At 36.2% G+C, this 23,705-nt stretch overlaps 1 protein-coding gene across 2 annotated transcripts in view; it reads left to right on the top strand.

The window, feature by feature from the left end:
* PRIM2 (DNA primase subunit 2) overlaps positions 1-23,471 on the top strand; it is an 88,892-nt gene extending 65,421 nt beyond the window's left edge. For both annotated transcript variants that reach the window (XM_051615321.1, XM_051615320.1), the window contains 4 exons: positions 7,418-7,544; positions 8,424-8,506; positions 18,644-18,712; positions 22,840-23,471. In XM_051615321.1, coding sequence (XP_051471281.1) covers positions 7,418-7,544; positions 8,424-8,506; positions 18,644-18,712; positions 22,840-23,067 — 507 coding nt within the window. In that variant the 3' untranslated portion in view covers positions 23,068-23,471. The remainder of the gene's footprint in view (positions 1-7,417; positions 7,545-8,423; positions 8,507-18,643; positions 18,713-22,839) is intronic.
* Positions 23,472-23,705: the final 234 nt, after the last annotated feature.

Below are 23,705 nucleotides of genomic sequence, written 5' to 3'. Positions count from 1 at the left end.
TTTTGTATATACCTTCTTTTTGTTATTGTTTTCTGACTGCATCAAAAAAGCTAAGTGTACTTGTTTTAAGAGCAGGCATAAGGAATACATACCAATCTGAGGTATTCATTACTCAGCCTCCTTGTAGCTTTATTTTATTTGATTTTTTCCAATGATCCTTTTTCCTTTTTTATCTGCACTTATACTGGAGATTTTCTGGTATCTTGAGACATTGTGTGATTGGAAACTTAATAACCTTCTGTTCTGACACTGATCCTTGTCCAAGAGGTTTTAACCATGGCCCAGTAAAAGACAAGTGTTTTGCCACAGTTTTATCACATTTTGATGACTTTGTCACTTGGGTTGGCTGAAGGGATATTCTCTGGCCCACTGGATCTCTTTGAGTGATACTAACACTTCTGCAAATGTGAGGCTTAGGGTAAAATTGAGTCTCTTGGACTTCATTGGATCTCATTACAGACTAGATGAGGTCAGTCAGATTTCTAATGAGTGAGGACTGCTTTGCAGGCACTGCCGTAACCTGAGGGTAACAACAGTTTACCACTCGATCTCGTGATCAATGGAGAAGTCTTGCAACTGTTTTTTTAACTCTTATGTGCCTTTTGTCATCTAATGCTGAACTTGCCTTCAGATGTTGTTCTGATCAGTGTATAGTTTGAGGAGCAACAATCTGGAAAAGATTCTTAATAACACTGAGACACCACAAGGGGGACTGCAAGATGCTGCAGTAATATATTAAGGAAGTCATTCAATAATATCTTAGCAGTCAAGGTGGGGAGATTGCTCAGATGACATCTGTATGCAAGGTACGTGGTTTTAAAAGGGAAAAACTCTTCTGTGGTCTAAGTAGTCTAAAAGATGTGCAAAACCTTCCAGTCTCTGCTTCAGAGATTGTGTATTTAGGGCATGCTGTACAATTCAGCCAGCTTGTAAAATATAAACAATTTGGTGAGTACATGACGTCTTCCATTGTGTCAGGAGATGGTTGTTCTATCGAAAGAATGCATAGACAGAGAACTTCAACTGTTGTAGTGAATTTGCTCAGATCTTTTGACTCTCTGGCAGATAGTACTGACTTCCTGATGTACCAGACTTCCTTGGATTAATTCCAATATCCTGTAGAGGTCTTTGGAATTGGGATCACTCTAGCACAGGGTGAATTATAGCCCGGGCAAGCAGCAGTGCTCTTCAAGAGCAGATCAATATGCCCTGTTCCTTTGGACTAATTTCTGGTGCTGTGGATGAACATGTCTGTTATTTAAATGGCAAGAGGCCTGTTCAAAAATTAAGCAGGTCATGATAATTTTTATTACCTGGAATGGCTGAGACAATTACGAGGAAAATTATTTTTACTAGAATGAAGGAGCCTGCTATGCCAGACTATTGACTTAAATGATAACAACTGGACATGATAACACCTTGGACTGTTTTCCATGAAGCAAGAGTTATTCCTAATATCCAGGGTACGAGCTGGTGCTGAGAGTAGTGGTTGTCCTCTGAATTTCTTCTGAAGTCCATTTGGCTGCCACTCTGGCCTGTTGCAGTCATGTCTGCCAAATACTTTCATCCACAGCTTGGAGATGTTGTGACTGGCTAGTGAGAATAAACCCTCTTGTCAGTGTGCAGGCTAAGCCTCATGTCCCTGCCCTGCGTTTTATTGCTGATTGGTCTTGGAACCAGAGTCCAGCTGTATGCATTTCAGGATTTTTCACAAAGTGACAACATGTCTTCATGTCTGACAAGAGTTTTCATTCTTTTTATTCTGATACATGTAGGTTTTTATTGTACGTGCTGATCTAGATTACAGTAGATGGTACAGTGTAATAGATGATGAGCTGCACGAGCCTGTAAGTGCATCACGCATTCACTGTGTGGAAATAAAACTATAGAACATCATACGAGAGCACTCATGTTTACAGAATTGATAGAGCTTGGATAAGCCGTAGGAATTTCAGTTTTGGACTTTGCAGGGGACCCTGGCTGGTCTTCATCCGTCTTCTCTGAAAAGCTGGAATATGTGCTGCAGTGCTGTACATACAAGTTTGGTTTTCTCCCAATTCTGATACAGATTTACTGAATTTCTTTTCTCCTTGGTATACACATTCTTTACACTGAGATCCTAAGCTGCCATTTATGATTAATAGAGATCTAGCCTATACAGTCAATAGTGTCTAGAGAATGATTTATTTAATGAGCCTCTAGGTGCCTATGTTAGGGTAAATTGAATTGCTCCCCAGGCTCATCAGGCATTGACCTCCATTGACAACAACGGGAGATGTCTGGATTTAGATGTCTGGAGCTGAATCTTATTCCTATAGGTGCACACAGTTCATTACTGTTCTACTTCTGTTTAACTTTCTTAGTAGTTTTTTATTGTACTACATGCCAAATTGCTGTCTACTTTGCAGTCTGTTAACACTCTTACATCTCTTTCAGTGATAATGCTTTCTGTGCTCTCCTTTGCCACTGAATGTTTTGGGGACTTGTGTTGTCTGTCTGCCACTTCTGATGAAATTAATAGCCTTATTAACTTACAGCTTTCCTTTTGCTGAAAGATACACTTCCAAGTTACATCAGTTAACTTCTCCAAGTATTGAAAAACATCAGCAGAAATATCTGAAGGGCATTGGTGTACCTGTGGTTCATGGAGTACCAGAAGTGCAGTGTTGTGTTTTTTCCTAATTGAATGAGCTTCCTTGGTTTAGAAATTTATTATTGGATTTTTTTTTTTCCATCTCGTATTAAACTTTCTCAAGGAGTATTTTATGGAGTAAATATTTAGTAAAGGATTCAAGATTGTTCTCTGATATTAGACTTTTCTTAAGAGTTCCTTAAAACCATAGAGAATTGTCTTCAGAATTTTTTTTTTTTAAAAAAACATGTTTACATAATCAGGTTTATTAAGTGTTCATTTATTATTTGAAGGAAAGTACCATTGTATATTTATAGCTACTTAAAGAAAGCAAGATACCTCTTATGGTGCTGTCAAATATTATAATTTTAATTCAGCTGTTTTAATTCTTGTTTAAAATAAAATATTTATTTTTTTCTATTTAAAAACAAAGCAACAGATGCCACAAACTGATTTTTGCCTTAAAATGGCTATTCTGTCTCTCTGGTTCTTCTTTTTTTTTTTTTTTTTTTAAATAGTGTTACTCACTTCATGCTTGGGAAAAGATAACCTCCAGTTAAGGTTATTCTAAGAGTAGGCTTAGAAAAAAGCATTGCTTGGAAAAAGATATGCCAACTAAGCAGTGTCAACAGTAGTTCTTTGAGTGACTGCCTAGGAAATGAATAGAAAAGGGACCCAATTATTTAAGAAGATACACAAATGTGTGTGATAAATTTAGGAATTTGAGGCTCTTATCCATACAGGCTTAACGTTTTAGACAGGAAATTACCCAAGGACTGTTCAAAAAAAGGTGTTAAACCATTACTACATTGAGTTTTGCAGAGTTGGAATTAATCTGGTGGTCAGCCAAGAAGCTAAACAAAATTGCTGCCATCATTTTGCTTAGTTGTTACCTTTTACATAAATAAATCTCACAGTACTGTAAGGAATAGATGCATAAAAACCTACATGAGTATACAAAATTAGTTAAAACATGAAAGGTTTGCGAAATTGTGAACCTGAGCACATGGGGCTTGGAAGACCCATCAGCGCATTGCTTTCTATCGTAATACACATGCTGAATATCAGAATTGATAACAAAATGTATGAAGGACTTAGTTCTATTTCCAGATATTAATGTGCAAATATAAGAAGAGATAAAAGCAAAGTAACTCTCAGTTATGACTTGTTATTTATTCTGTAGTGGCTGGAATGCCTTGGGAATGTTGTTTGTAATTGTTCCCTTTTGAAATTGTGTTCAGTTATATTGAATTAATAGTTAAGAGGCACACATGATCCATCTTTCCCTGCTTTGTTCAATTAAATCTTAGAACTACCCATAAGCTGTGCACTGCATACTAGGCATCACATGCATCCTGCAGCCATGCCTGGAGGTCCTCAAAAAACCTTACATATTCAAGGATACAGTATAAAGCTCAGACAGTTGCACTCTTCTAAAACAAAAATTCACACTGCTGCTAACCTCAAGCTTTGTACATGTCAGCACCAAAGTGACAAGTTTTGATGGAGATGGTGTTAAAGGCTTGTCTTGGCCTCAGCTTCTGGACTTCAGTATGAACTAGTTCATTACTTAAACGAGACATTTCTTTCGATCCCTTTCCCCCTCATCAAAGCCACATCCCCTCCACTCAGCACATAAATTACAAATGCCTTGCAGATTTTGGAAAGCTTAGAGAGTTAAATAGAAGAAAAACAATGGAGGTAGTTGATATTTGGACCATACCATTTAGAAGTTGTAGACAATCCCTGCTCTCAAGTATGGGGATCTAGTACATGTAAATATTCGATAGTATAGGGGTGTTACTTTAACATTGCTATTTTATTTTAACTAGGCAGTACGTTTCCATTGATATTTAGGACAAACTATGGCTGGATGTATGTGCATACCTAGTTTTTTTGTGACAATAGATATTTTTGAGGGTCTTCATATTATCTTTTTTTTTGTCTCAGTGGAATCTTCTCACACAATAATACAAGGGAAATGTACAAACTCCTACAGTAGAATTATTGTTGGACATATTCATATCAGGCTTCAATAAAAATGTCAAAAGTTCTTATAGCACCATCACAAGAAAAATGATTTTTCAAATAACTGAAGTCTTGACCTCTTACAGTTTCTTGCCATAACGATCTGTATTTCTTGCCATAATGACTGTAGTAGATAGTAGTTACAATATACTGTAATAGTAGTTCTACAGGGTTTTAAGCTATTTTTCTGGAACAGTTCAAAACCAATCAAGGGTCATTCTAATTGCTCATAGATTATGATAAGAAACACGGAATCATAAGGATGAGAAATACCTTAACAAAGCATGTAACTGCATGTGTGCTAACTTGCAGCACGTAGCTGTGTTATTCTCCTCTGCCGTCTGCCACTGCAAAAACTGAGATCCAAACAGGGTTACAAGAAAGCAATGAGAATGTATCCAACCAAGACCTTGTTGTGTTACTATGTAGCTGTTGTTTCTATTTACTGCAAGAGCTGCTTCTTAGCATAAAATAATGAACTAGGTAGTAAAAGTAATTTCTGTTGGCATTAAGGCAAGTGATTTGAAAAGTACAGCTCAAGATTTCACTGTACAGAACTGTTAAAGAGAGGTGTTAATTTTCAGGCAAACTAAGCAATGCATCCTGAAGCATTCAAGATTTGCTTTTCCCTTACAAAGAACTAATTTAATCTAATTTAACTGCTTGCTCAAATATCCTTTGTCAAGCAAATGAAATATGCTTGAAGGATGAAAGTTTCCAGAGCTTCTGGAGGGAAGAGTGGATGGCTATAGGTTTACAGACTCCATCTTCAGTTTAACTGGTTCTCTCAGAGGTTGGGAATTAAAATACACACATCTCTGTAATTTATGTTTGCTGATTTTCAGGAGTAAATATACAATTTGCAGCTCCCAAAGGAACAGCAGCAGGACTCATCCAGCAGCTGCTGCTTGCCCTGCTAAGGGGAAGGTACCTGTTTTCTGGTTGTTCCTGAGTATGTGTACACACCTATAGCAGATCCTCATACAGTCTTACCCTTCTTTCTAATGTGGAGTTGGTAAGGCCAGCTCTCCTATGTGAGCAAAAATAGTGTTTGTTTACTTTTTTCAGCCAGTCAGTTCTTTTCTCTCCTGTGCAAAAGGATTGTCTGCATAGGAATATTGCTACTTGCTGGATCCTGCCTGTGGCTGTGCTACAAAACACAACGCTACATGTTTTTTCACTCTCTTTTATTACTCCCTCCCCTTTTATTTTGATTTTATAAAATACTGTAAAGTCACTTTGTCAAAAGCACAGTAGAGATTAATTAGTCTATGTTTATTCAGACCTTTGGATGTCTTAAGCCTTATTTGGAATGAGTGCCAAATTCTACTCTTCTTGTTACATTGACTTGATTACGACCAGCATCTTGATAGAGAAGTTTCTCTTTTACCCTTCCAGAATCAGGTGCAATTTAGGATTTTATTCTCAAAAGTTTTGTGTATTTTTATACACATTTATAATGTATTTGCATATTATTTTACAGGTTTTCAAGTATTTATATTAAAAATTCAGTGTTTAAAATGAAGAAAATATACTTATTTTTCTGTTTTATTTTAGACATGTTTTAGCAGGTTAAACTAGTTCATAGGTATATGAATATTCTGAATTAGTTGACAGGCCAAACAGGGAACTACTTTTATCCATATAAATAAGTATCCTTGAAGTAGTTGTTACCTCAATGTATGCCTCAATGATTTTTCTCAGCGTATTACATTGTTTTCTACTAGTAAGATAACAGCGTAAAAATTATTTTTAAAGTGTTTTCTGAAAAGAAAACAAATTTTTATGGGAGTTGTTTATATTTAATTCAAACACAGAACTTTACATAGGGCTAATATTTTTAGTTGATCAGGAACACCATTGTTCTATATATTGTAGCTTTTTTGAGGAGGAGACTGAAGATGTGTAATTCTATCTATTTATTCTATCCATTATTTTATCCTGTTTGGATTTTTTTAGAACTAGAACATGGTATTTGAACAAATGTTTCTTGATGTCTTATGTAGCTAATGCAACTTAAGCAAATCTATATGTTACGTTATCTGATTCTGCTACAGGTTTTGTTACCTATTGCCATAAATAAAATAACATGAACTTAATGTCTTTGAATGTGCTTTGCGTTACTTATCTAATGTATAGATGGCGCTGTACTCAGCTGCTAAAAGTTTTTTTTCATCTCTATTACTTCAGAAGATTTCATTTTTTTTTTGGAGGAGTTGGTAGTCTTATCAGTAGACAAAAGAGATTTGCTAAAATCTTTGTCTTTTCTGCAAGTAAAGTGTACTCTGTTCTAGAATTGAATGCATTGAAGTTCAGTGCTGAAACAAAGTATAAATGAAGCATTATGCTTTGGGAGAACAAGAATATGAACCTGAGTTAAGAAATTATATTTCTGGGTTTTGCCTTGATAAAGCAATCATTTTATGGACATTTCTGGAAGATTTTAAATTACTGTGTTTTCTCCATTTACTGACATTATGGGACTCAACATTTTTATCATTAAATCATCTTTAAAGTGATTACTGCATCAGCTGAAAAGACCTTACGCGCTTCTCTTACAATGTGTCTGTAAAACACGTGTATGTGTTTATGGAAGTCTGTGTAATATAAAAATTAAAGCTAGCAGCAAGCAACTCAATTTTTATTTTTCTTAGTTTGAATATGTTTGTAATATTTTGTTATCCAATATTTCTGTTTGCTGAGCAGATAGAATCACTGGCACAGTATGTAAGAATTTATCCCTTTGTTTTTATTTAGTTTGACAAAGGATATGCTTACAGCATTCGCCACAGCTATGGGAAAGAAGGAAGGAGAACTGATTATACCCCATACAGCTGCATGAAGATTATCATGTCCAATCCACCAAGTCAAGGGGATTATCATGGTGAGTTTCTAAAAGCAAAAACAAACAAAACACCAAGCAAACAAAAAAAAGTTAAAAACCAGCAGAAACCCTTGGCTACAGAAGTTGCTCCCTCCTGTAGTCTCTTAAATTATGTATTTAATTTTAAGGCCACAGTGGTCTTGCACTGTTGTCTTTAGATAGCACTTGATAGCTTCTATTTATAGCACTTGATAGCTTCTATTTTATGTACATTGTGTCACATATTGCAAAGAGACTGTAAATGTGTTCATGCTTTTGAAAGTGACCAATTAGAGATTCTTTGAGATAAGAATTCAATTCTGAAGTTTGCTAGGGTACTTTAAAATCTCTTATCTCTATGTGACTAAACATGGAAAACCTGCACTGACTTTCATCGTGGTTAGTCATGATGTCACTCATTCAGTTTTGTGTCAAAACTAATTCTGGGACAAAAAAACCCATGACTCTTAAAGTGATGGAACTCTCTAAGGTATTTCTAAAGTACAGTTTTTACAAAGGACTATGCATTAAAGACCACTTGACGCTCATTACTTCTCTCTTCCTGTTTTGTTTTTTTTCACAGCTATAAAATGTATCAGCAGAATTACTATTAGTAAGGAACTAACTAAAACTCTTCTGTCAGTGAATTGTATCCTGTTTGTGTTGGAATATGTTATGCAACTCTTGAGCCTGTGCTGCCCTGATAACCATAAAGTGGAGTAATTATTAAAAAAAAAAAAGAAAGAAAAAAAGTAAGCAGTTGTACACGTGGGCAATTAACTTTCTTATTAATAAGCTGTTAGACAATTAGGAGCAGCTTAGCTGGTCTCTTGAGTGCCTTACTATTCTAACTCGTGCGTAAACAGCCTTGTTTGTGAGCTTGCCTCTTTTTACTGTCAGGGTGCCCATTCCGCCACAGTGATCCTGAGCTATTGAAGCAGAGGCTGCAGTTGTACAAGGTCCCTCTCAGTGGAATAACTCAGGTGAGGTGTATTTTGTTTTTATTCTTGCAACAACTTGTGGAAGACGCTACAATGTAGTCAGTAGATTGAAGTAATTGTTTTCTGTAATAAACTTCTAAAAGCCATACATTCGTAGCGATCCATTGAGCTAATTTCCCCTAAACAACCACAGAACATGAAATGCCTAGTGAAATTCAGCAGTGCTTTAGCAGCTTTTTAAAATGTAACATTAAATTGATGACCTATCTTATATAGCAAGAGCAACATAGAAATCAGAACTTGCTGACATGTAGACTGAAGGACTGTGACTCCCATTGCTTGCTCAAGCAAGAGGTTGAGGCTATAAAAGTTTACTGTCATCTTTGTTGGAGTAAGACATACAGGGTAGAGTTAAGCTGGGATAGTTGTACACAAACTTGTGTGTATTAACTGCCTGAAATCTGCTTTTTAGGTCCATAGCAAAAACCTGCTTTAAGCAGTCATCTTTAGTGCATGTGGAATGTCACCATGGCTTGTCAGGCAGCAGCAGTGTTGAACTAGATAGAAGAGAATGTGGAAGTTCCATTTAAAGTAGTCTCCCTTGGGAGGAATAATAAAGATACAAATTAAAATAAAATAGTTTTTGAGTGTTTATCGTTCACTCATTCTTGACAAATCCTTGCAAAATTAGGACATTTTGCTAGGAATGTTTTTTCTTTTGTCTTTTCTTCTTTTCTCCTGGTTCATATAAATAAGCATTTGACTGTCTTCCATATATATGACAGGCACTACAGATACCTTCCTTTAGCTAATTTCTTTCTTGTATGCACCAAAATTTAATGCTGGTCTAAGACTCCTATCCTGCTACTCACTGGAAAGATTGGTGAGGATTTACTGTTTTATCTGCCTTGTCATGTGTAGGTAGGCTGTAGCAGAGATTATTTCTTCAGTGAATCTGCACAGTGAGGCAGAATATTTATATGTAACATAGTTCCTTCCTTCATGTGAATTGAGTTCTAGGTTTTTGTATGTTTTTGGTTGTAAAGTAGGATTGCGGTTCACTAGGAGTCTTACATTTTCTTCTAAGAAGTGAGTAAGAAAAACTATCTCCATGAGTGTCTGCTTTGCCTGGAAGTGGACACTGTGCTATCCCTGAATTTTGTGGTGTCAGTTTAAGTGCAGTCAGGGTACAGAGCTCTGCAGTGGCCACTCCTAACGTTAGACCAAAACTCAGAACACCTCCCTCCTGAAAACTGATAATAATTTTTTAAAAATTAAAAAGAAGTTGGCTTTGGCTGCATTTTCAGAAATTGATCTTTTACATCAGACAGTCCTAAGATATTCAGTAGGAACAGAGCAAGAATATTGTTTCACATCTGTCTCTTAAGATCTCATACTACTACTCCTTATTGCTATACTTGCATGGTTCAATAACATTGGCATCACTAATACCAGTTCAGGATCCTTTGGTACAGACCATGGCTTTTAAGAGTCTTCTCTGGTGCTGGTGATAGCTGCTGATATCAGAGATGTTTTTCCTTTAGCTCAGTTAGGGGTTATTAGGGGTGGATGGTCTGTCAGTCTTTCAAAGCCTCTGATATAATTGTTTTTTCAGTGTCTGGGCCTCAAAATTGACACTCACTGCAACTGTACCCTTTAAGTATGTTAGACCTTGTTAACTCCAGATCAAATGAGAGGTGCCTTACAACCTGACAGTTTCCTGTTTTTAATGAATGATTCAGAGTTTGACCTTTCACCTGTGTATTTTAATAAACGATATGTCTTTCCTCTGGCTCAGGGTCTCTTAAACTTGTTCCTTGCTTTGTTCCAAAATTATTTTGCTATCTTCGAATGTGACTTCATGTAGTGTTTTCTCTTGCTCTATATATTCTAGACAAATAGGTCGTTGCAAAGTGAAAAATTCTCTTCAGTCTTGCCGAACCAGATCAATGTATGTACCTGAGTACTTTTTCAGTTCTCTCTGCCTGGTTTATGGTAGAGATAAATGTGTTGTTCTGGACTGAGGGGACACTCAAGTGGCCGTGTGCACAGGACAGCACACTCAAAAGAAGCAGGCATTTTACATCAGCTTTTCCAGGACTCTGAGCTTTCTGTAATGAGTTGAAGTCTCTCATCCACTTAATGAAAGACAGAGTGCAGAGCAGCTGGATCATTAACAAATGTGTGTGATGGTATCACAGATGAGACAGTAAATGACAGCCTGTAGTGAATCTGGATACTATTGTTGTTGTTGTTGTTTGTTTTAAGAATCAAGGAGATTAGAACTATACCCCTGCTTGATTGTCTCACACAGTCCCTCACTTGCTCCCCATCTTGTTGGTGTTTTTACTGAGGTCTCAACTTTCCTTCCCAGCAAGGAAATGACTGCTAGTCTGGGAGGATAGGACTAAAAGTCATGTCAATACCTGCTTTGCAGCTGCTTGCAGTTAACAGTCTCAGACATTACAGGTGGTGGTCCCAGGGCATTCTCCAGCATTCATCTCCATGCATCTCTGATCTCCAGGATCATCTTCAGCTTTCCAGGATCTTCACCCTCAACCTTCTGGACTTCCAAGCCCCCATTTTTTTTCATCTAAATAGTTTATCTGCAAATCCTGTGGTCAGGTTCCTCACTGGTAGTTCTGTGTCTGTCTCTTTACTAATGAGTTCAGAACATGTCACATTTGTTTAGTCCAAATGTTACGAAAATTTACAGCCAGCCCACACCAGCTGTTGCTAGCTAGCATGTTCATTTGAAAAGTCAGTTTGGAATGCTTTAAAAACCTTTATATGAAATCTGTGCAAAAGTAACTCGAACCAACTGTTATTTGCTCATTGGTTTCTCAGCTTACTTCATGGTGATACTGAGAGAGTTATGAGACTCTCTGCAATGGTATTAGGTGCCAAATCATGTGAACAGTAGACTTCTGCTTTCCAAGTGAGTAGTGATCCCTGCTTCTCCCTGTGTCTAAGGAGTTGCTTTAAGGAATTCAAATGAAAGCTCAAGACTTGCAGTCCCTGCTGAGTGCGAATTACAGCATTCTAGAAATCATGGTGAAAGGTAACACACTAAGCTTTAATTGATTGCTGAATCAATTCATCCTTTTAGCTTCCCTGTTTACAGCAGATATATCACTACCATGTTCTGTATTAGCAAAAAAGTACTGCAAGATCTGTGAAAGTAATTTACTGAACACTGAAGCCAAACTTAAATTATGAGTACATAGACATATATTTGATGGATTGCAGGCAGTGTGGAATATGGAATCCCCCTAAAAGATGATTTTTATCTATAATTTATAGTAATTTACTGGACTTGAGAAGATGCAACTTAATGAACCCACTTGGCCAACAACTGGCTACATAGAAGTCCTTCACCTTCAGACATAAATGTTTGCTTTTATTTAATATTTTTTCCAATGGTTTAGCTATGGCATTTTGTCTGTGAGAACCCAGTCTTCCAGCAGTTATCTTAACTTAGCGGTTCTTTATTTTTTTGAACTAACAGGCTCTTGCTTCCTTTTTTGCTTTTCTAGGAATATGACCTTCAGCTGGATGGTAGTTGCAACAGAACAATAGAATAAAATTATTCTTTAACTCAGTAATTCCTTCTATTTTGAAATACTAAACCTTGAAATGAACTGTAGGTTTTTGCTTTCAGTGGTGGCTAAATTTTAGGAGATTAATCTTTATTTTAGTTAGTAATATGTTTTTCACCTAAGTGAAATGTTTTCAGAGCTACAGATTCCTTATATGCTATAAGCATAACGCATGCTTCTTCTCAATAATGTGCCAGTATCTATTCTGGGGAGACCTCTTGGGTGGGTGGTTTCTGCACTACAATTTTTCATCTTTATCTGACAGTGTGTGAATCTGTTGCATAGCCATTGTCATGGAAACAAGTGAGGTTTTTAAAAGACTTCTTTGTGCCTGGTCTCAAGGAGCTTCTCTGTTCATGTGTCACCAAGTGTTTTGTTCTTGTTGAAACTTCTGTATAGTCCCATAGTTTTTGTTGAAGTAGATACTCCAGGGCACTCTTCTGGGTAGATGTTTGTGAGTAGAATACATTATGCTTCTTTCTTCAGGTGAGCAGTGGTAAATGTTTCTCGCCTAAGCTATGCAGTCCACCTTAAAGAGGTTAAAAGGTCAATAATTCCTGTTTCCTACTATGAATAAATTCTCATTCTGAAACAGAGGTTGGCTGAAAACTCATCAGGCCTTCCAGAAGCATAAATCAGGATGTTGACACAGTCCTGGCCAGAGAGCCTGGAGAAGCCATGGCAGCTCAATCCATGCACAAAGGATTTTACATTGGTGGCATTGTACCCAAAATTAAACAGAGCTGGTGTCCTAACCTTAATTTGTACAAAGGTAAATACAAATATTGAAGTCTGAGTTTGGTGGAGACTTAGTGCATGTCTTTTATTAGCAGCTCCTGTAGGCTTGTGTTTCTTGTTTGAGGGACTCTTATTTTAATAAGAAGTACAGAAATCTCTTGAAATCTTATTATTTCCAGTTCATACGCAGTGATCTGGATCAGAACTGTTACTGTTTGAGGATGTTTCCTTTCTGTTTGTTCACAGCATTTTTTAGATTAATCATGATCCTGCTGACAAACTTAGTTTGAGAGCTTGAGGACTTTTTTTTTTCTTTTTTCTGATGAGATGGGTTTTTGCAGACAAGGTTGTTAGTCTTTTGATATTTTTACAGACAGGGTTGTTAGTCTTTTGATATTTTATGGGTTTCTCTTCAATTATCTTTGTGCTGCCATCAAGAGACATATCTTATTACTGAATTTATTGTGTTCATCAAAGGGATACAGACTCCTGAGCAGTGGTGGTTTACCTTCCATGAACTGAGTTCACAGTGCTGTAGACAATCAGAAGATTTGGATTCGTAGTACAGCAGCAACCACATAAGTGATTCTTTTTCATAGGTCTCCCATAACTTTCAGCAGTTATCTCAGGAGGTCCTTGAATTATGAAAGCCAGGCCACTGTCTTAGCTGATCTTGAGTTGATTGGCAATTACATCAGGTGGGTTTAGTTGTGCAGCAACTCATTGGTTTGAATGAGTTTCTCTTGCTGTGTTTGGTGTTTATCCAATGTGTTTCTATGGCTTCTTTCTCAATCATTTGTGCGTCACCTTGTCTTGAGTTCTGGTTCCAGGGCTTTTCCTGTCTGTCCATTCAGAACCTGGGGCCTTCGCATGTTCCTGCAGTTTATTGTTAGGTCTTTCATCAAGTGCTTCAGCTGCCCTGCAGATGCTCTGTTTTCCATTGTAGATGGTAGTTTGTTCTCTGTTGCAAACTACACTTTTGTCTGGTCAAGCATTAGGGTTTTTTTATGTGAATGATACATAGTTTTCCAAATGCTTATGTTGGATTTAGCTACATGGTCATGAATTGGTCCTCAACTGGGATTTTAATCTTCCTTTCAAGCCCATGAGCAAGCCCCTGTCTTGTTTATGAAGCTTGTTCCTCAGGATTATTATATGAGCCAGAAGGTGGACTAGTGTCCAGCTGATAGGGTTGCAGTTTTACCCAAGACAGTCAGTTTGTAGTATATTTTGGATCACATTTCATTTAATTTTGGACACTGGAACAGGCTGCCCAGGGAGGTGGTGGAGTCACCATCCCTGGAAGTGTTTAAAAGAAATACAGATGTAGTGCTTAGGGACATACTGGAGTAGATTAGGTTATGGTTGGTGGATTTAGGTTATGGTTGGACTTGATGGTCTTCAAGGTCCTTTACAACTGGGATGATTTGGTGATTCTGTGTTTGGTATAGTGCTAATCAGGTCAAATATTTATTGAACCAAGTCTGGCAATAGCTAATAACTTCAAAGACTATAAAAATCAAAGCATATAAAGGTAAACACATCTGTTGTGGTGCTATACTAAGTGCACTGTAATGTGTTACTTATATATATCAGATAGAATAGAATTTGAATCAGAGTTACTTCAAAATATCTCTTACTGGTTTCTAAAAGCTTAATTGGAGAAGTGACCTTTTTCCCATATCACTGCTATCACAAAAGAAAAAAGGTAGTAAAAATGTTTTGTTCTACAGTCAGGAGAAACAGAAGGTCTCCATTCATCCTTTTTTTTTTGGCTCCAATTACTGTTTTTTCTTTAGGGAAAAGTGCTTATGTAAATGAGCAGTAGATAACTTTAGAAGAAAGAATGTTCTTTGTAGTAGAATCGTTCTCTTAATTTAAAAAGCTGCCTTTTCCCCTAATTGGATTAAATTAAAGATTTTGATTGAGTCATTGAACTTTGACCAATATTCACTGACAAATTTAGTGTGTTGGGGTTTGGAAAGTCTTTGCAGAGATGTAAATAAATAAGCCAATTAGTGTCTAGGCCGTAGACTTTAGTTCCAGGAACATTTGATTAGCCTAAACGGGCTCTGCTGGTGTGGAAGGCTCATCTACTCTTTGTTCTTCCCTGCCTGTTGAATTTCCATTCCTTTTCTTATGCTGGCCCTGTGACTACATGCTAAAATAGGTTAAAAAATTCTCCAACTCTAGGTTTGCATGGGAAGGTGAAGAGGAATGAGGTTCGTTTTCAGATAACAGGAATGGGTGGAAAGAATGGGGGTCTTCAGCAGCTTCAATTTATTGTGTATTAAGCTACTCACAAAAATTTTATTTAGAAGAGAAAGAAGGAAAAAATAAGCACACAAAAACTATCAAAGGGATTAAGCACCCATTTCAGGATGAGAAAACAGGAAAACAAAAAAATAACATGAAATAAAAATGTTACATCTCATTTTTCTTGAAACTGCTATTTTGCAAACTTAGATCTTACATGAAGCAAACACTTAAATTGAGTTTATATGGTAACGTAATTCTGTTTTGAAGTATTTCAGATACTTGCTTTTGTACTTGACAACCACCCAGGCTTTGACTCAGCATTTCCTTGCAATAGAGGAATGTGGGCGACTATCATATATAAAATCAGGCATGGCTGTCTTTTAGAGTAGGTGCTGTAAGCTCATGCAGGATTCGTCTGTTAAACAAAAAAGTGTCAGTGAGAAATAGCAAAAAAGTTGAATAATCATAAAATGTACATCTTTATAGCGCTATTCTAGAACTATGTGAAATCAGAGCAGTGGTGCTTTAACCAATCAGGTGCATTAACCCTTCTTGCGTTTGATATATAGACCTCTGAAAAACAGCACAACCAAGCAAACAAAACCAGCTAGCATTAAGAGTGGTTTCCTTTTAAAATTAGTGACTCAATTTAAATTTATGTCTGTCTTATTTTAGTGGCTGTCCAGGAGTTGCTGCAGCATGTATAGGCTCATATTGACATATTCTTTTCATTCAGATATTCACTAACTCTTTTGTCAAGTATTTAATAATTTTTCTACTGACATTCATAAAATAAGAACTTCAGGCTAGAAAACCTATATATTAAAAATGGAGGAAAAAGTAGGTATTTTAAAGAAAGGTTATTAAAATATGTTATTCTGGATCATGACTGCCTCTTCCTTTTATGTTTATAAAGTGTACTAGAATACAAGTAGATGTTCTTGACAGTTGTGACGCAAATTGCAGGAGAGAAATTGATCTGTTATTAGTAGTCAGTAAAGCAACATCAGAAAACCAAGTTGCAGATGTGAGTGAAAGAGAAGGCACAGAAGAACTAAAAACAAAAGAGTCCTTGCGTATTTACCTTTACTTGCAAAATAAAGTGATTTAGTGTCTTAATATAAGTAGAGGCAGCAGGCTGCTGCTGTGAATTAGCATAGTTTTGAGTGGAGGACTGCTTCTGGGTAACACCAGTGAAAAAAAGCTGCATGCTTGCTTTCATGATGTGCACAAATGTAATAGGAAAGGTAATATTTATTATTAACTATAATTCTGTTTTATTTAAACAGGGAAATGTTAGTTTCTCTCACACGGAGGACTGCTTTCTAGCTGGACTCCCTTGTATTGAAATTTTAAATATTTTTTGTTTCTTCTCTTAGCAACTTCTTCCCTATTAAACCAGTTAATCTACTAAACCTGTTCTTCTTCGGGTGTGTTTAATGTGCCCCTTTTTCCTCAATCCCATCATGTATGCAGAAGATGAATCTGGACCCCCATGATGTAACCAGTTCAAAGTTACATATGTGCTAGTTTGGCTGCCTTCTGACTGCCTCTCAGAATGGGTAGGAGCTGAATTATAACTGCTTTTACCGGAATGAGCCACAAATCTTGGTCTGGCTTTTCTACATAACCACAACTTGTAATCAACATGTAGGAAATTTATAGCTCTGTCACCCCTGCTTGTCAAATTTGGCTGAAATTGCCCAACCAGTCAAAGTTGGGGAGGTGATGTGGTGGAGAGGCTAAAGGAGCAGGAGTAACATGATGACTACCAATGCAATTATATACATTAATAAATTTAACAAACTAGATAAAAGTCTCTAGTCTTTTCTAGTGGGTGTTGTCTTCTCTGGAGAACTCTTACAGCGTTGGGGAAAAAAAAGGGCCATGAAGAGCTATTTTCCAAAAACTGGAGAATGCTGGTAGAAGTTTCGCTAACAGCTGTTCTCCAAGATACATGTCTTCATAGTAGTACAGCAGAAAAACATCTGGTTACCTAACAGCAGCGTCTGAGGAGTCTAGAGGGAGTGGGACAGTAGTTCCTTGGTGAATCTGCAGCTGGGCAATAAAGATCAAGCTGCTGCAAAATAACATGGTTGCTCTTTAAGAATTTAAAGTCCTTCAAGACCATTATAGTGAGCAGTATCGATTCTATGAAGTCCTCTTCTCCTCCCGACAGGTGGCTCAAGATTTATCCAAGGACTTAAAGTGCATGCTTACAGCATGGTTACCTGTTTACTTAAAACAGAGATAACTCTTTTGGATGGTACGGATTTTATTATAAGGATCAAGCAGGAAAACATAGGCAATATGTCATTGAAATGCTTAGAATAGATGAGCTTTCTTCAATCCTTAGCTACGTAATGTGATAGTAATTTTTTCAGTCAGTTTCAAAGGAGAGAGAAGGTAAAAAAACCCCAAAACCGCAAACACTGCCTACTTAGCTTTGACCTTGATCTTTTGCAGAGGATTTAACAGGAGGTGGCAAGAGGGATAGAAGAGTAATCAGTTGGACTATTACAGAGAAACAATGTGGCTAAGTACTTTCTTGGCAGTGTGCTGCTGTTTTTATCCCTTCGGCAAATGTAACTTGTTTATACATCTGTCAATAAATACAAGGCAGCATCCCATAATAAATGCAGCAGGGACTTAAGCTGGAGTGTATTGCTGTGTTTGATGCAAAGGTCAACCATGGGAAGGGGGCTTGAAATTAACATTTTTTGAAAACTATTTCTCCTTCCACTGAGGCTATCTCTTAATTCCAGCAATTTTCTCTGTTTGATAAGCAGAGAAAGCATACATTTTTATTATATAAAGGAGGGAGGAGGTGATGAGACTTCAAAAAATTTCAACTGGCATTGCATTTGGGTGATAAGAATGGGGTTTTATGCAGCACAGAAGAGATTACCTGAAGTAGAATTGGGAGCAAATTGTATTTACAAAAGATGGCATGATTTTCCTAATAGGTGTGCAAAACAGACTATTCACTCACATATTCTGCTGAGCTTGACTTGAAATAACTTCATTTCAAAAAGGACAGATCTGATTGAAGGTAAAAAGCATTCCCCTCTCAGAGATACTTGTCTAAAGGATTTGCATTAAATTTTCTTGATGGGAGCACAGTAGTATTTTATTTTGCATCCATATGAACTAGTAATGTGGAAGATAAAAATACAAATCGTGTACTTGATTGCTTCATGCTTCAACCACCTGAATTACTAGATTTATGTTTGCAATTATTGAAGAGATGTTGCAATATGATAGTTTGACAATAACTGTCACAATTATATTACCAAAATACAGATCCAACTTATTCTGAAAGTCTTGAAATTACATTTTAAGGAGTAGGCATATCTTCCTTTGGTTTATCTTATTTTTAATGTAGCCAGGTTATTTTTACAGAGCTACAGTATCTCTAAATGTTGTCAGTTATTAGTAGGATACACAGATGTAAAAATATCTTAAGCTGCAAAGTTCCATGAGGTATATACAAGGCTGTTGTGAAATACCTTGTCATGGTAAGTATCAACAAGGTATATCTGTAGTTCTTCTAAATCCTCTACATTTTTTTTCCTCTGTATAGATCCTGGAGTTGGTGAAGGGCATGCATTACCAGCTGGCCTGTCAGAAGTACTTTGAGTTGACACATGATGTAAGTAGCTATTATTTTTTGTTAAACTATAATCACCATCTTTGTCTTGAGGAAGGCCTTGGAAGTCATGCATGATGTCCAAAGACTATTTGCAGTCTTCACATCCATCATTAGCTGTCTTGCCTTGTTAGTTTTCATTTAAATAATTTAAAAGTTTCTTTTGGCATTTTCTGCATATATATTGATGTTATAAATACCCTAAACATTACAGAGGAAATGTATGTGTATGCAGTGTGTTAAGTCTTTCAACAGGTGTGAGAAAGAGAAGTGCTACATGTAGTGGATGAATGGTGTTATCATATGTTTCCAGTTCTGGGATATTAGGGCATACTCCTTTTGAGGGAAGTTATTTTCTAAATAATAACACTATAATTTGATCGAGACAAGCTGTCCTATATATGTGAAGAAAAGAAGATCTTCTGACTTGCTAGAATTCATGACTAAATGGTCTATATGGTAGATATTTTCAAACATTATCATATTTTAATAAGAATCTCAAGAATGAAATATGTTTATATGGTTACTAGAGTAAGTATCTTTCTGGATGGTCAAATTTGGATTTTAAGCCATACAAAAAGCATCATGACTGAAGTTTTAATGTTTGTACTTGAGTTCAGAATAAGCTATTTCATGTTGATTATCACTTTAAGATAAGGTTTTGTTTTATACTAAAGTGAGGACACAAGGCAAATTGCATAAAGTGGAAATGAGGCACCCTGAAAATGTAGGCATTGTAACCATAACCTGGTCACAGTAATGAGGGATGCCTTTCATGGTCACAATAGCAGCAAGATTTTATTTGAGTTGGTAGAATTGGATGCGAACTCAAAACAGAGAAAATATTTCCAGTCCAGTTTGGAGACCTTGGCTATGTATGTGCAGTCAAGTAAAAGAGAGTGATATCAGCTATGAACTACTAGTAGGCCAAACAAATGTTCTTAAGACAGTGTGTGTGCAGAAATAATTAGTTCTTTAAAATCTGATTGTATATAAATCCACTGTTTTAACAGCCTGAGCATTATGAATAAATAAGGAAGCCTAACTGGCTACTGCCTCTGTTACAAAGTTGTATTCCAAACTAATAGTGTTAATGCTGTTTACAGGAATATTGCTGCATTAGTTTCTTATTTCAGTTACAGCTGGAATGGCTCGTTATTTTTATATTAGTATTTACCTCTAGACATCTAATTCTTGAGTAATGATATTTTACAATCCTTTTGTATTTTTAAGTAAACAAAATCTGACACATAGCAAATTTTCTGGTCCAGAAGAATCAGTTTTGAATAGTTTATTTAAAAACACATCCAAAAAACATTTTTTCTTAGTCCTTGTGATCATATAGCAAGAATACTGGATTATTTTTTTAGAAAAAGGGATGTGGTTAATTAATATATTTTCCTGTATTACACCGTGATTGCTCCACGTGATTTTTCTGTAATATCAGCTTTAGTGTTATCAGCTGTCATTTTAAAAGTTCTTGGTTAAAAGCTGAAGATACTATAGTTTAAAAATGCTTGCTTCACGTTTTTCAAAACAATCTTTGCTATAGCAGAATTTATAAGAAGCTAGAATTTGTAAGAAAGCCAGCATGTGCAAATGTGTTATAAAAAAAAAAATATATCTTGCATTAGTATCACCTACTAAATAGAATAAAGAGTTCTGTCTGAAGTCACAGGCCTTTTCGCTTGTGTCAGTACATCTTGTAAGCTTAAATGTTTGACTGCACAAAAATTACATTTTTCTTTGGGCATAACAGATTTCAGATGGATTTATGTGTGTAAAGCTGTTAGAGAAATCCAGTTGCTCTATTGGCAGTAGATTTCAGGTAACTTCTAGCTAAGCTATTGATGAAGCTTTTTAAAATTAATGTGCTTTGATCTGTATTACTTAAAAACATTGTAAAGCTTACATAAAGGTAACACGAGCAGTCTGACATAAAACATCCAGGAAATTTATGTATGCTTTACTTCCATTTTTGTGGTCAAATTCCATGTGTATTTCCAGCCAGAGCAGAAATTTTTTATTCAGAGGTCACTGAACCTTGCTGAAAATTACACAGAACAGAATTGTTTATGTATCAGTATATCACAAATGACGATGATGAACAAAACTTTCCCTTCTGTCTTCAGGATCTCAAGGAAAAGGTGATAGTATGAACGGGCAGAATTCTTTTAATTAAAATAGAGTTGGCTAGGCTTCATCTAGCAGAGCTTTATTTTAGTAACAATCAGATTTGAAAAGGAGAAATGGTACTTGGAGCCATACTATCATTTTCACTAACAGCCTGTAAATACCTTTAAGCCAAGTACTGTCAATCATCTCTGAAAACATGGTTGTAGGCTCTGTTTGTACAATAAGCTGCTTATACAGCTTATTCTAGTTTGTTGGGGAGAGAGGAGTTAAGAACAAAATTAAGAGTTACAAAGTGATTTTTAAAGTGGTCTGAAGAAAACTGAGATTTTTAAGGTTAAAAAAGCCCAGAACTAGCTAAGATTGTTTTCTAGGAAAGCCAGCTTTTCACTGTATTGCTTCTTTTTAAGCCTTTTGGTACAAAGAAGTGATTTAGTTCCCACATAATGGAAACTGGAGCACAGATGAAAGCCGGCTGGATGAAACTCATCCAGATAAAACTGAGATGAAATTCAGTGGTTGCTTTGGGTTTCTTTTTTTATTTATTTAATTAAAAAAAAAAATTTTTTTTCCTCTTTTATTTCAAGTACCAAATTAGTGTGCTAGGCTTGTCACTTATTTTTGAGATTTTTCAAGCAAGGTCACTTACTACAGTTGCTAATGTCTTCTTCACATCTGAATTAGATTTTATTATACATGTCTCCATTTTCTGATGAAGCTAAGCTAGGCACTGTTAATGCATCTAATCAGGGTTTCATTTAGAGTACAAACTGATCTTCTGCTTTCTGGTTTTTTACAAGTGGCTGAAATTTAAACTGATGGGTTTTGGCATATTAAATCACTGCCAGTATATGTCCTCATGAGATGCTGTGTGTGTGCAAAGTTGCTTGTAATTGGCTCCACCCTTCTGGGAGAGATCTGCACTGGAATGTAGAGGGAGAAGAAATTTACCAGCATATGGCTTCTAGTCTTCCTTCGGTTTTTGTATCCCAGGTTATCCAGTGTTTTTTAAAGGCAGTATTTTTCTTAACATGTTCTTAGTATTCACATGAAGTGACAGGCAGGAAGAAGGAGCAGACTGCCTGAATATGAAGTGTAAGCAACTTTTAGAGTAAGCACTTCCAAATTCTTAGCCCCTGAAAAAGATACAAAGGTTACAACTGTAATTTGTGGTGAATATGTCAGAGTAGCTTACTTCTAAAACTGAAAGCTTTGTTGATTTGAAATATTTAATGAACATTAATTGCATGTTCATTTATCACATAATTGCAGAGCTGAAAGAATATGCCTGGTAAGTAGGAAGGAGCAATAAAAATACTCTGCACCTTATACTGGTTTTCTGTATTCTTTTCCACTGAAGACTAAGTGTTCTTTGGTATTGGTTGTGCATTGAGTTTCAGAATGTTGGCATTGATGGAACAGAGATAAGCTTGATCAATTTGGCTTCTGTCTTAGCCTGCTGCTTTGTAAATACTGCATTTGTGACTACTGGAGAAAACAGGGAAAGAGGTGGAGCTACTTGTCATTCACAGTTTCACTGATACTTAAGATCCAGAATGATACTGTGCAGTTGTTACAACTGTTAGTGTTGTTCTCTATTGCCATTTGCACACTAGACTTAGTCTCTCTTTTGGGTTAGGAAACTGCTGTTTTAAGGTGTGAGTTCTAGTCCTACATCTGTAAAGGTGGCCCATTTTGCTTATATTGCTTTTTTATGTTTTGGGGTGTTATTTTTGTTTACCGCAACAAAAACAATGAGAAATATTGTTTGAATGTGCCAAAGCAGTAATTTTATTTCTAACATGATGGAAGAATTTTATTATGAAAGTAAATCTGTGTCATGCTAGTATTTACTGGGATAGTATTTACACACTGACTCCTTTTTCTTCAACAAAATCAAAACTCGTTATTTGCCAGTTAATTTGTCCTTGAATGTGAAAAAGAGGGATTTTTGAAAGAAATCTTATAACTCACTGTTCCTTTCCTCTTATGTGCAGGTTGATGACATTGGGTTTTCTTTGAATCATCCTAATCAGTATTTTACAGAGAGTCAAAAGGTATTAAGTGGTGGCAGAGAACTGAAGAAGGAACTAGGTAATTCAGGAAACTCTCAACAAAGAAGTAATACTCAGGAAAGCATGAATTCAAGTTGCACTCCCACCTCTTCAAATACCACAGCTGATGCAGAACTGGAGGGACTGGCGGCATACTTCACTGAAGACTAAGCAGCTGTCATATATGGTTTTGGTTTTGTTTTGTTTGGGTTGATTTGCATTGTGTTTTTTTTCCTTTCTGTCATTCTTTCCCATCTCTAGCTGAATTTGGCCCTATAGTAAAGAATATTCACTTCACTACCTGGAAGACAAAGGCATTCAGTGCTTTGAATAGGCTGAAGAAAAGAAAGATAAATACTGAAGCTGCAATTGCATCCAGAACTTATTCTTGCTGCTTTTGGATACCATTTTATATGGTATATTGAAGGATGGGAAATGGAAGTTCCTTCCCAATTAGTGGGTGACTTTTGTCTGACTTACCTTTTTTGTTTTTCCTCAAAATGTTTAAATATTTTTATCCCACTTTGTGGTCACTTTTATATTTTTCATCTTAATAAATAAATTGCAAAGCAAAAGTTTGTGGTATTTTCTTTTTATCTGTATTTGGATGTTAATTAAGTAGGAGTTCTTATGATCAAAATTACCCTCTGGAGGATTCTCTCTATCTCTTTACTGCATGAGGAGCTGAGGGAAATCAGCTTCCTAATTTGTGTACCTTGACACTAAATGTAGAGAGCTGGTTTTGGTGCTTAAAACAGAACATAAGTTGAGTTTAGACACCTGTATGCAAGAAGGTAATCCAGAAAGAT

This window comes from Apus apus, chromosome 3 (genome assembly GCF_020740795.1).
Source record: "Apus apus isolate bApuApu2 chromosome 3, bApuApu2.pri.cur, whole genome shotgun sequence".
NCBI classification, from domain to species: Eukaryota; Metazoa; Chordata; class Aves; order Apodiformes; family Apodidae; genus Apus; species Apus apus.
The sequence above is the reverse complement of the archived record's forward strand: the minus strand, read 5'-3'. Positions and strand labels throughout refer to the sequence as shown.